Below are 12,006 nucleotides of genomic sequence, written 5' to 3' on the forward strand. Positions count from 1 at the left end.
CAAGCAAGCTCTTCGAACACACCAACAAACCAAACACATGGTTACCCCTTACTGCCACCAACAAGTAATCAACCTTCAATAATGTTTGGTCATCCAAATTATAGGGAACAACCACCAAGTCAACCATTGGTCTCACTAACAACTCTTTCACCTGAAATACTTAGTCGTCTATCTCAAGCACTACAAACTGTTCCGAAGCCTATTCTACAACCACAATCAACCAATAGTTACCAAAAACTTGTAGCTCAACAACAACAGCCAACTTACCTAAAATCCACAACACCAAATCCTCCAAAAAATGTTCCAACACTTGGTCAGCAACAAATGGGCATACCACAACCAACAACAACAAAATTAATGGATCATTTAGCACATACTCAAATGCCTCCAACTCAAAAACCTCCCCAACCAGTGGCAAGCTCCTCTACAATCAGAGCTAATAATCAACAACCAGCCCAAACAGCACGTCTATCAAGTGTGTCATCCTCATTTAATCACCATAGTACCACCCAATCACAAAATCAAATACATAATCCAACACCACAACCATTTTCGACCGATTTCGATTTGGGTGATCGTAGAACAAATCAGCCAACACATGGTCGTCCAGTACCATTCAATTATCAACCACCAATGAATCAGAATGCTAGTTATCCAACAACAGAACAATCTACAAATTTGTTCCGTGACGTTAGACAGAATCCTGCTTCATTCCAACAAATGGTACAAACAATGAATTTGAACACTATTAAGGCATTAGGTGTACAATATTTAAGATACCTTTCAGCCTTAAAAAGTAACTATTGGGGTAATGACAAGCAACAACTGGTTTCGAATTGTATCAATCTGTTGACCATCATCAAGACGCAATGCAACAAGATTGTTTCACAACAGCAGCAGCAACAGCAACAACAAAACAATCCATACAATAATCCTTTCCATACAAATCCATTTCCTCCTCAAAATGTCAACAATATTCCAACAACTACAAATACTTCTACCTATCAAGCATATTACACACAAAGTACGCAAAGGGACGGCACAAGAACAATGACCTCTACCACTACTACAACCTTCCAAAATACACCCCTCCATAATCTATCAATGATACCTAACAATCCAAATACTGCACTTCAAACACAACACCAACAGCACGGCCGTGTAGGCATTGAATACTATAGGTCAATAATTTCACAAGCCAATAATCAAACTGCTCAATCTTCAACAATGACCCGAGTTCAAACCACCTCTTCACCAATCAACAATAACACAACAACACTCCAACTACCTCCCCAACCAACAACGTCGACATCTTCCTCTACAGTAGTACAACCGTCCTTGGTTGACTTAAATGATAATACAGACTATATCAATAACTGGTTCAACTTTGAACATTAATACTGGGATAAAGAATATTTTGAGTATTGTTTATAATATGTAATATAATCGTTATTTGCTCATTGGTAAGTTTGGGAATAGTACTTTCATCTGAAGAGATATCACTTGCTTTCTTCAATTCATGCTTTACTATGATGTTCTCCTTCCTGTGTGTTTTATATAAAGGATTCTTTATCTTAGTAAATAAGCACAACTAAATATTATGCAGAAGTTGAAAAACAAGCCGAGAATTTGAAAGTGCTCAATTATCAAGTCACAATATTTTTCTTCAACACTATACGAATGTTTCCCGTAATGGACATTTGCAAGCCATTGATAGTACTTTTTCCAAGAACATTTCTACATCGAATGAAACATATCTTACTCAGTAACGGCCCTTAGTTGACTTTTCAAATGATAACACAAAATCAACTTGAACAGTATTTGTGTGAAATAGGTACTCATGGCTTCTAATTCAACTCCTTGGTTCTGTCCGTAAATAAGGAATTCAAAGATGAACAATTAGATTGTCTACTCTTGACACATAACGTATAATTAGAACTTGAATTAGAACCTGATCAACAATATTATTAAAAAAATTCCTAGAGTAAATCTTCTCCGTGATAGCAAATACATCATCAAAAAACAACAACACGTGTTCTTTACTCTCTGAAACAAACTGTACATAAAATGTCTTACTTCAAGCCTTTGGAAATTAAGAGTATTTTGACTAAAAAGACTGACCAATTGGATCTTGTCAGACCATTAACAAAATTTATTTCGATACAATATGGAGAACATATTTTGAAAGATTATGAAACTCCAATCTCTGCCCTTCAACAACGTAGAAATGAAATGAGAAATTTACAAGAGAAGAGTGAAGGATCAAGGGATTTATGTATTAGGTAAGGTTATTGTTCCGATGACAATATTTATTAATATTATTATTATTTCGTGATTAGATATGCTGTTGATATGATGCAAGTTGCTAGCCATTTCCCAATTGATACAGGTGTTCAACGTATACAAGTACAATTCTCTTGGTATGACAGTCTTAGTCGTGCTAGAACAACACAAGGAAATTCAAATTTTGAAATTGCAAACGTTTTATTTAATAGTGCTGTTTTATCTCATCAACTTGGTACATCACAAAATAGAAATTCCGAAGAGGGTTGTTTGGAAGCAGCCAAACACTTCCAAAGTGCTGCCGGAATGTTTACCTATATTCAAAAGAAGGTGTGTCCAAATATTGTAGAAAAACTTAATCAAGATTTAACAAACGAAGCTTTGGAAGCATTAGTTTTAATTTGCTTAGCCAATGCTCAACAATGTATTTGCGAAAAAGCTCACAAGAAGAATATGAAAGGAGCAATTTTATCAAAGTTATATATGGGTGCTAGTCATAGTTACAAGCTTGCTGCTGAAGTTATTGATGCCTCCAACACTACAAAGAATCTCTTTGACAAGACATGGAAGTCCTATCTCAGATTTTGTCAACACTACTTTGAAGCTTTGGCATCCTATCTTATTGCTTTAGATCTTCATGAGGAAATGTGCATTGGCAAGGAAATTACAAGAATTATCCATGCTCAAAATTGTCTTGTTGATTGTTCCGAGCAAAGAGTGACTGGTAATTTAAAGCTTGTTATGGATGAATTGGATCAAGTACTCAACAATTTGTTAAAGACTGCTCAACATGAAAATTCAAAGATTTATCACGATCGTGTTCCTGAATTGAAGGATTTGGAACTTGTTGAAGCCAAGACAATGTCAAAGATTCAAGAAGTTAATGAAATTTCCGATTTATTGAAGGAAAAGATTGCTGATCCATTCTTTAACCTCTTCCCTATTCCAGTTATGGAAGCCAAGCAAAAGTATGAAGAAAATATCAAGAAGAGAATGAATGAAGTTTTTGTTCAAGCTCGTCAACATCGTGAATATATTAGAAATGAACTTTCAAAGATGGGACTCCCTGGATCAATTTTGATGGTTGACCAAAAGTCAGGATTCCCAGATGAGGTTCACCACAAGATCTCCAAGATCAACTTGGAAGGAGGTATCAATAGATTATTTGAATTGAAGCAAACATTGGATGAAATGTCTGGTGAAACCAAGAATCAACTCGATTCCATCACTAAAAAGCTCGATGAAGAACAAAAGGAAGATGATGAATGTCGTATGCAATACGGAGCTAACAGATGGCCAAGATTGGAAAGCGCCAAGCTTACTAGCAATTTGAGAAAGCAAATAACTGACTATCAACAAAAGCTGAAGATTGCCATCAACTCTGATAGTTTGATTGATAAGAAGATTTCTGAAAACTCTGAAGGATTCAAATGGTTCTCTCTCGATAGTAAGACTTTGAATGACAAGATGCCACAAAGTCTCTCTCAAATCATGGAACCAAGCTCACAATTTGGCAAGTCATATTCTGACCTCAAGTTATATTTGGCACAACTTGACGATATTCTTGAACAAGAACTTGCCATTGAGTCCAACATTTCCAATTCATTCAAATTACAAGATAAGGAGATTGAACTCAAACTTTTAGCTTCTCAAAGTAATTTGGAATCTTCTGTACAACAATTATTACAAGAACAAGAAGCCAAGTTTAAGGAACTTTTGGTTGATTTCCCACAAAAAGAAAATACCTATCTCCAATCCATTCAAGAAGCAAACAGAACTTTTGAACAACACAAGTCTCAAAATTCTATTCAAAGTCAAAGAGAACAAATTTTACAATTCATTTACAATGCTATCAACAAGTATAATGAAATTAGTGCCAATTTGCAAGAAGGTATCAATTTTTATACAACAATGCAAGAAATTACCAAGAAACTTGCTAATCGTATTGATGACTTTGTTTTTGCCAGAAGAACAGAAAAACAAGATATTATGGTCAATATTCAACAACAAATTAGTGGTGTTACAATTGATCCACAATATAATTATTCCTCTTCACAACAACCAAAACCAGTCCATGGTTCAAACACTCCTGTATATTCATCATCCACTATAACTTCTCAACCAACAACCACCAATACAACCAGCTCATCGCAATACCAACCTCAATATCAATACCAACCAAACGCTTATCAACAACCACCACAACAATATCAACCACAAGTTGCCTACCAACAACAACCTCAATACCAACAAGCACAACCATATATGCAAGGAAGTGGTAGCTTTACTCAACCTCAATTCCAATACGTACAACAACAACAACAACAACAACCTTACTACAATCCAAACGCTCAATACCAACAACAACAACAACCTTCGTATCAGAATCCTAATCAACCCCAATACAGAAGATAAATAAGCTCGTACCATATTAATATCAATTAAACCCATTAAACCGCACCAGTGTAGTCTCAATTAGCTCAATATTTTAATATCGTAATACATAATTACTAGCAAGAGAGAATAAATATTTTGTGGGTGCCGTGACCATTCCAAGACACGATACAATATCATCTCCTTTTTTCAGATTTCTGTCTCCTTCCAAAAAAGTCTTTGTTATTGCACTTGAAGTACCAAGCTACTTTTTTCTAGCTAATTGCTTTTCCATTTACATCACAACAAAAAAACAACATAACATTCTCTTTATGATTGTGCCAACCTCACCTCGTTCGCAACCATCATTGATTCTTGGTAAAAGAGGAGAATCCCTCCTCTCCTCCAACTCTGTGCACCAAAACACTGATCACCAAACAAATAATGCCTTCAAACAATCCCTTCTTGATAAGAAACATCATTACCTACCACCACAACAACAAGTGTTTTTATGTTATGAGAGAATGCCTTCATCACTGCCTGTTTTTCAACAATTAGATCAAAATTCAACTTGGCCTACAATAGAAAACAATTCTTGTAATTGTCCTTCACCACCAGCTATTATACCTCCTCCTAAGAATACATATTATAATAACAACCCTAATAGAAACTCATCGATACCAACCACTACAAATAATCATCACCACTCAATAACCAATTGTTATGCTGCCCAGCAAATCCCCTCTTTTGGTAATATGGTTCACCATATTGTAGAAAAGGGATTTCACCACCACAACCCAAATAACAAACGAACAAGGGATGATAATCAAGATGATGCCAATAGCACAGATGATAACCGACAATACCAATCAGATATTGTGCCAATGACCAATACTCAAAAGAGAAAGATTGATAATTCCTCCTCGACACTTAAATCTGAACCAACAGGATATCAACCTTTGGAAGATTCTACTCTTCTCTTTTTGATGGATCTTGTATGTAAAGTCGTTGAAAAGAAGGAACCTGTACATTCACCCAATTTCAATTTGTCCTCGGATCTGATATCGTGTAGTGTAAGCAGTAATAATAGTCATTGCTCAAGTCCACAAACAACACGATCAGTTAAATCCTCTCCAATACCTATTGCCAATGATGAGTATTCAAATCATGCTAGTAACAATGATGCTGTATCTCATCAGTCATCATCTTTATCATCTTTACAAGAACAGAACAGAAGCAAAAAGCCACACCGAACAAGTGTCTTGACAATAAAAGAGTTGTTGAACTAAGATTCTTAAAACCTTTCTGATAATCTCTTCCATACTCATGTGGTGATGTTTGATAACTTTTTCCTAATACTCATAAGAGATTTGTCTCTTTCCAATGTGCTTTAGAACTATTCTTGATTGAGGCTTTTGAATTTTTCCACTGAAAGAAAGAGATTATACCTTTGCACTGCACCTTTTTAATATCTCAACTCAATTCATCATCATTTAAAAGAATAAAACAGTAAAATAAAGATGCAACAGCCAGTGATTCTTGAATCATTCATGATTTTGAATAGAAAAAAAACCTTCAACTCAATCATGAACGTGAACAATCAACATACTGCAACGACAGCTTCAACTGATGTTGAGCATGACCATGAAGAAAGTGAGACAATTTCAGTGATTTCAGTCATTATGCCAAATATCCACGAAGATAACAGTAAAAGAGAATTGGATTACTCGAATACCAAGCACCAATATAAGCAATGTGATATGTTTGGAAGAAAACATGACTTTCAGTGTGGGAAGAATGTTGAGCCGAAGTTGCGAAAGTACGAGGTTGAACCTTTTTTTAGTACACACAATGATTCGAAATATCAGAAATCATTAAAAAGAATGTCACCAAAGCAAACAACTGGCAAAATCAAGAAGGAGAAACATAGAATGCGCACAAGCAAAATCACTACGATAGCTTTGAGTCCTGTTGTGGAAAAAGAAGAGAAAGAAAACGAAACATTGAATCAAGAGGATACTCCTCAACCAGAACAAACTAATCTCAATTCAGTTAACAAGGAGAATGAAAAGATGGTAATTGATTCCACCACAAGTTTTGATGTTTTCATGATCATGTTTCTAGTTGGATTATATACAAGCAGAAAATATGGACAAAAACACAACTCTAATTCATAACAACTTGCAATAATAAACAACACACTGATTAATAGATTAGTATAATATTTCTTTTTATTTCGAAGAAATGGAATTATTGGAATCTGGGCTAAAGGTTAAAATCGAATTGTTCCTTATTGCATTCATTGCAAGTTGGAGTTTCAGGAACACCTTTCAAATTCGAAACAAAATGACTAATCAAAGCTGCATACCACATTACTGCACGATTATTAACCTGTTGAAGACAACTCAATGCAATATAAGGACAATACTTTTTACGTGGAAAGATAATATGCTTGGGTTGTACCTTTATATTGTCGGTTTGATCTAGTTTCATTCCAACAATAATCACTTCACATTCAGGTTCCACTCGTTTGATAGCTCTGAACCAATTTGGCGTATTTTTATAAGTGATTCTACTCGTAAGATCAAAGCTAATGATACACGCTGAAGCATTTACATAATAGGCATCTCTGAGTGCACCAAATTTTTCAGGACCAGCTGTTTGGAGTTAAATCTTCTCATTTCAAATCGAATGAAAACTTACCTGTATCCCATAAATTGAGATTTGTTTCCAAATTGCCAATTTTCAATTGGTACGAATTGACTTCACATCCCATAGTTACTAGATATCGTTTATCAAACTGAAAATCATCATTCATTGATCTGCAAAATGTAGTTTTTCCAACTAGAAATTATTAGATTGTGAAATATTTCACAAATTACAACTTACCTCCACCATCTCCAATAATCAAAATCTTTTTCGTTTCAGTATTGTTGTTTAAAGTTGATGAAGAGTCAACCAATTGATCCTTATGTTGAAATAAGGAAGAAACTATGGAAATTTGCTTGTTAGTTGATTCACTTGCATTCACACTTGGTAATTTCCTATAGAAATGTGAAAAGTAAAAGTTGAACAGTTCCAATCTCGATTGAAATAATTCCATTAAACGTTGATTCTCAATTGTGGAACCCTCATTCATTGATTTAGTATCATCAACAACTATATTTTCCTGATTATTGGAATTTCTTGATACTTGATTCTTCTTTAAAATTCCCTCTCTTGTCAATGAATTTTCATACTTTACAATAAATTTCAATAATTCATCTCTAATAATATATCGAACTTGTCTAATTGAAAAATTATCAATCAAATGGACTTGTTTAATTTCCTCCCCTTGATCATCATCCATTTTCTTCACCTCTCCGAATCTTCTTTTCAAATATTCATTCGCCAATTCATATCGAAAAACCTTACAAACTCTTCCCACTGAAAAAATCATATCAAGAACATCAAAATATTCGCAGATTTGATAGAGCCAAATCTCTTTCGGAAGATTGATTGCCACTGTGGCAAGAATGTTTGATTCTTCTTCTTCTTGTTGTTCCATTTTATTTTGTTTTGAGATCAAAGAGTTTTTGAAGAAAATGGAATTTTAATGGAAAGATTAGAAATTCCCGCCAAGAGAATTCAAACGATGAAGGATCGTGGGTTCGAGACCCATTGGTGGTATCAAATTTTTAGTAACTAATAATTAATTATATCAAAATTAATGAAACAATTTGCAATACTTATTCCAATATTGGAATCAATGTATTGAATATATTTCAATATCTTTTTACAAAGACCTATGAGGTCAGTTGAATATTATCTTTCGAATGTCTCTCTCAATGATTATGATAACTAAAATTCATCCAAAAAAAATGTCAAAAGTCATCTTCTTGATTTTACTCTTGTGTTTCATCGGTGTCATTAACGCTTCTGGTTCTATTTTCAACCCAACCGATGCAGAAATTGATCAAATTATCGAAATGTCAGACTCTGAATTTTCTTCTGGCACCAAATTCGCATCCCTCACAACTTTAAATGTTCGTGAAGGTCCTTGCACTGATAAGAAAATTGTTACCACACTCGGATCTGATGTTGTTGTTACCTATACTGGTAAATCCATCACTGCCTGTGGTCATACTTGGTTCTCAGTTTCTGGAACTTTTGGACAAGGTTATGCCTCATCAACCTATTTGAGACAAGTTGTTAATCCTGGAGCTGGATCTGCTTTTAGAAATTCTGCTGCTCAATGGGCTGCTTCAAAGGCTGGAAGTTGTTATTCACAAGCCAATAGATATGGAAATCCATGTTATGATTGTTCTAGTTTGGTAGGTTGTTGTGGAGGTTGAATGGTGATTGGTGGAATAATCTAATTTTTTTATTGATTGATTGATATATTTGAATGTTTCTTGCGCCTATATTAGGTTCATCTTGCTTATAAACAATCTGGTAAGCCTAATGTTCCACTCACTACCAGATTGTATCCTAATAGTGCTGTTAAGGAAATTAGTAAGAATGAAATTGCTGCTGGTGATATTTTGTGGAGAGAAGTAAGTAGTAAGAGTGAAAACAATTGTTCTGAACTCTAGCTCAATTATTATTAATATTAATATTTATATATTTATATTGAATGAAAATTGAAATTTTTGATTAATTAGGGACATGTTGGCATGTATCTTGGCAATGGACAAGTGGTTAATGCTGAAAATGAAAAGAATGGTGTTAAAATCAGAACTTTTGCCAATTTCAGATATACCAAGATTTATAGAGTTCTTTAAATAAAAACTCAATTTATCTACCAAAAGAGAGAACTAAATTCTTATTCTCGGCCTGTTTGAAAAGCTGATGATAATGAGGCTGTTATACAGCAAAATTTTACTTATATGTGAAGCAGGGGTTCCCGAGTGGTCAAAGGGGGTAGACTCAAGTTCTACTGCGCAAGCTTCGTGGGTTCAAATCCCACCTTCTGCAAATTTTGTATTTTTCTCCTTCAACTTTTTGCCCTCATCTCCTTTTAATATATCACTATCTTCAATATCATGTATAGTATCTACTCTGAAAATATTGTCTAATGATATAAAGTAGTCACCAAGAAATTCAACAATGATTACAAGCACCTCAAAATCCGTTCAATTAATGCAAATGAAACTTTACAACGATTGTAAAACATTCACAATTAGGAATGATAAAATCCAAAACTAATTCAACTGTTCGTTCAATAATTATTTCACCCTTTTGGAATTCGACAAACTGTTTGAGTTCATTGTATTTCCAATACTTTATACAATCGACAACTTTCTATCGGAATCTCACAACACATGAATGTATACAACATTAGTGAATTATCCAATTCCAAGCCCATTCACAAAATGAGAAAGAAAATTCAAATTAGCATTTAGAAGATTCACTTTTTTTAATTAATTGCTCTGAAAAGTCTTTTGGAAACTATTCGAAATTCCAAAATGTCGTATCAAGTTCAATAATTTGTCATCAAACAAGGATCCAAAATTAACACTTCAGGAATAAAACGAGTCTCTTCCGGAATATCAATGATATTCATCCCAGATTTCTATTCGAAAGGCTCTTTAATAACTCGTTACAAAATAGTATCTGAAAAATATTCATGTGTTAACAGAACACCATAAAAAGAGATGATCCATGAAATACAAAACATAATGAAAGCACTCTAATGTTGAATTATTGTTGAATTGTACACCTTTCGAATAGTATCAAACCTTTCGTCTACCATCTTGTTCACTTTTAAAAACACAGTAGACGAAACATGGATTACAACAATATAAGGATTCTGTTCAAAACATGGGTTTAGCATACTTTAATGGATTAAAAAACTCAACACCTTCCATCATTCCAACACTTTCCATTCAAATTAGTCAAGAATCCACTTTATTTATTCTAATCTTCCAATTTCAAGTAACATGTAACCATTCATTCCTTAAAATTCAACACTTTCCAACTTCCTAATCCAGATTCATCTTTCCAAACCGAGTCACCGAGCGAATTGGTAATATGAACGGTTCTTGGGATTTGATTGTCAATTTAAATTAAAGAATACAAAAACAATCAGAGGTTTCTAAATGAAAATATGCAAAACGTTTGTTGCTAGCAAGAAGTATTTAATCGGATATCAGATTGTTGTTTTCACTTTCAAAAAAAAAATAACAAAATGACAAGTGGCATGTTAATGACTATTAGTTCGAGTGTAGCTTCTCCAAAGAGGACAAGTGAAAGAAGATTACCGAATGGATCTTTGAAGAAAAGTGAAGAACTTTCTCTTGATTCATCTTCAAGTAATTCGAATAGCTCCAATTCGAAAGGAATTTCAAAGAAGAGAAAGACTAGATGTTGCAGAACTTTAGATAAAGAAGAAATAATCAAATACTTTTCAGTGAAAGAAGAAGAAGCAGCACAATTATTGAACGTTTCCAAGTCAAAACTCAAAAGAATTAAAAAAGGTAAGTTGATTTAATTTTTACAAATATAGAAAGTAACTATTATCATTCTGCAGAGATGGGTATTTCACGATGGCCATACAGAAGACTTGAAGCTCTCAAACAAGAACTCCACGACATTGAAGAAAGAATCAAAAATGTCAACATTCAATCCATCAAACCAACTTATTCGACATCTACTCAATTTTCCTCCTCCCCAATTTCATCATCTCAGCAACACCAACACCAACACCAACATCAGCAACTTTCCTTACAATTAGAAGAATCGATATTGAAGGGTTCTATCGAACTCATTCATCACATCCCAAATATTATTGTAAAACATAGCAATGAACATATTAAGGAAATTGCTAGAAAAACCCAAAGAATTTCCCTCTCTAATTTGCTCAACCTGTAATTCTACCATTCCTCTGATTCATCCCATTTCATTATTTCTACCCATTCCCATATTAATAAATTTAAATAGTTCGAGTTTACTGAAAATCTCTCTGAAAATGCGCCAATTTTGCGATCTACATAATTTACAGTGGACAGTTCATGGTTTTTATTAGGAAGTCAAGATTCTGATTGGGTGAAGAGTTTCCTAATTCTTTCTATTCAGAGTTCTAGATAAAAACCTTATAAACATTCAGAAACCTTATTATTCAGTATGTATCGAATTAAACTTGTTGAATTTACACTGTCTATGAGGCAATGATTCTACTCTTCCTCGTACTCTGTGAAAGGTTTGTCCACGTGTCTACTGCTGGATATTCAACTTGTTTCATTACAATCAATGAAGTATTGAAACGTGTTGATTAGTGTGGAATTGAAAATGGCCACAAATGTCCAATTTTGAATTGGCTTTTGATTTTGATAAAAAACTCTTTAGAATTGGAAAGTAATCGACAATAGA

At 33.9% G+C, this 12,006-nt stretch overlaps 7 protein-coding genes and 1 non-coding gene across 8 annotated transcripts; 7 read left to right on the forward strand and 1 right to left on the reverse strand.

Moving 5' to 3' along the window:
• Window positions 1-81: 81 nt before the first annotated feature.
• On the forward strand, window positions 82-1,398 carry NAEGRDRAFT_67808 (uncharacterized protein; the record flags this gene model as incomplete). Its single annotated transcript, XM_002676873.1, has 1 exon — window positions 82-1,398. One exon carries the CDS (start codon window positions 82-84, stop codon window positions 1,396-1,398), a length of 1,317 nt encoding a protein of 438 aa, XP_002676919.1.
• Window positions 1,399-1,982: 584 nt separating this feature from the next.
• Window positions 1,983-4,840, forward strand: NAEGRDRAFT_79832 (uncharacterized protein). Its single transcript, XM_002676874.1, has 2 exons — window positions 1,983-2,282; window positions 2,340-4,840. Exons 1-2 carry the CDS (start codon window positions 2,068-2,070, stop codon window positions 4,696-4,698), a joined length of 2,574 nt encoding a protein of 857 aa, XP_002676920.1. The 5' UTR covers window positions 1,983-2,067; the 3' UTR covers window positions 4,699-4,840.
• A 148-nt stretch (window positions 4,841-4,988) lies between these two features.
• NAEGRDRAFT_67810 (uncharacterized protein) lies at window positions 4,989-5,945 on the forward strand (the record flags this gene model as incomplete). The annotated part of the gene is made up of 1 exon (XM_002676875.1): window positions 4,989-5,945. One exon carries the CDS (start codon window positions 4,989-4,991, stop codon window positions 5,943-5,945), a length of 957 nt encoding a protein of 318 aa, XP_002676921.1.
• Window positions 5,946-6,229: 284 nt separating this feature from the next.
• Window positions 6,230-6,868, forward strand: NAEGRDRAFT_58103 (uncharacterized protein). The gene has a single exon (XM_002676876.1). It carries the CDS (start codon window positions 6,243-6,245, stop codon window positions 6,831-6,833), a length of 591 nt encoding a protein of 196 aa, XP_002676922.1. The 5' UTR covers window positions 6,230-6,242; the 3' UTR covers window positions 6,834-6,868.
• A 53-nt stretch (window positions 6,869-6,921) lies between these two features.
• On the reverse strand, window positions 6,922-8,005 carry NAEGRDRAFT_67812 (ran family small GTPase; the record flags this gene model as incomplete). Its single annotated transcript, XM_002676974.1, has 3 exons — window positions 6,922-7,313; window positions 7,360-7,500; window positions 7,546-8,005. 3 exons carry the CDS (start codon window positions 8,003-8,005, stop codon window positions 6,922-6,924), a joined length of 993 nt encoding a protein of 330 aa, XP_002677020.1.
• Window positions 8,006-8,509: 504 nt separating this feature from the next.
• Window positions 8,510-9,441, forward strand: NAEGRDRAFT_56173 (uncharacterized protein). Its single transcript, XM_002676877.1, has 3 exons — window positions 8,510-8,969; window positions 9,066-9,191; window positions 9,300-9,441. The coding sequence occupies exons 1-3, from the start codon at window positions 8,517-8,519 to the stop codon at window positions 9,417-9,419; spliced, it is 699 nt and encodes a 232-aa protein (XP_002676923.1). The 5' UTR covers window positions 8,510-8,516; the 3' UTR covers window positions 9,420-9,441.
• A 90-nt stretch (window positions 9,442-9,531) lies between these two features.
• NAEGRDRAFT_t323 lies at window positions 9,532-9,612 on the forward strand. Its single transcript has one exon. It is a non-coding gene; the product is annotated as a tRNA-Leu (tRNA).
• A 1,213-nt stretch (window positions 9,613-10,825) lies between these two features.
• On the forward strand, window positions 10,826-11,508 carry NAEGRDRAFT_67814 (uncharacterized protein; the record flags this gene model as incomplete). The annotated part of the gene is made up of 2 exons (XM_002676878.1): window positions 10,826-11,114; window positions 11,144-11,508. 2 exons carry the CDS (start codon window positions 10,826-10,828, stop codon window positions 11,506-11,508), a joined length of 654 nt encoding a protein of 217 aa, XP_002676924.1.
• Between the last annotated feature and the right edge of the window lie 498 nt (window positions 11,509-12,006).

Source organism: Naegleria gruberi (assembly GCF_000004985.1).
Source record: "Naegleria gruberi genomic scaffold NAEGRscaffold_25, whole genome shotgun sequence".
In the NCBI taxonomy this organism is placed as follows: domain Eukaryota; phylum Heterolobosea; class Eutetramitea; order Acrasida; family Naegleriidae; genus Naegleria; species Naegleria gruberi.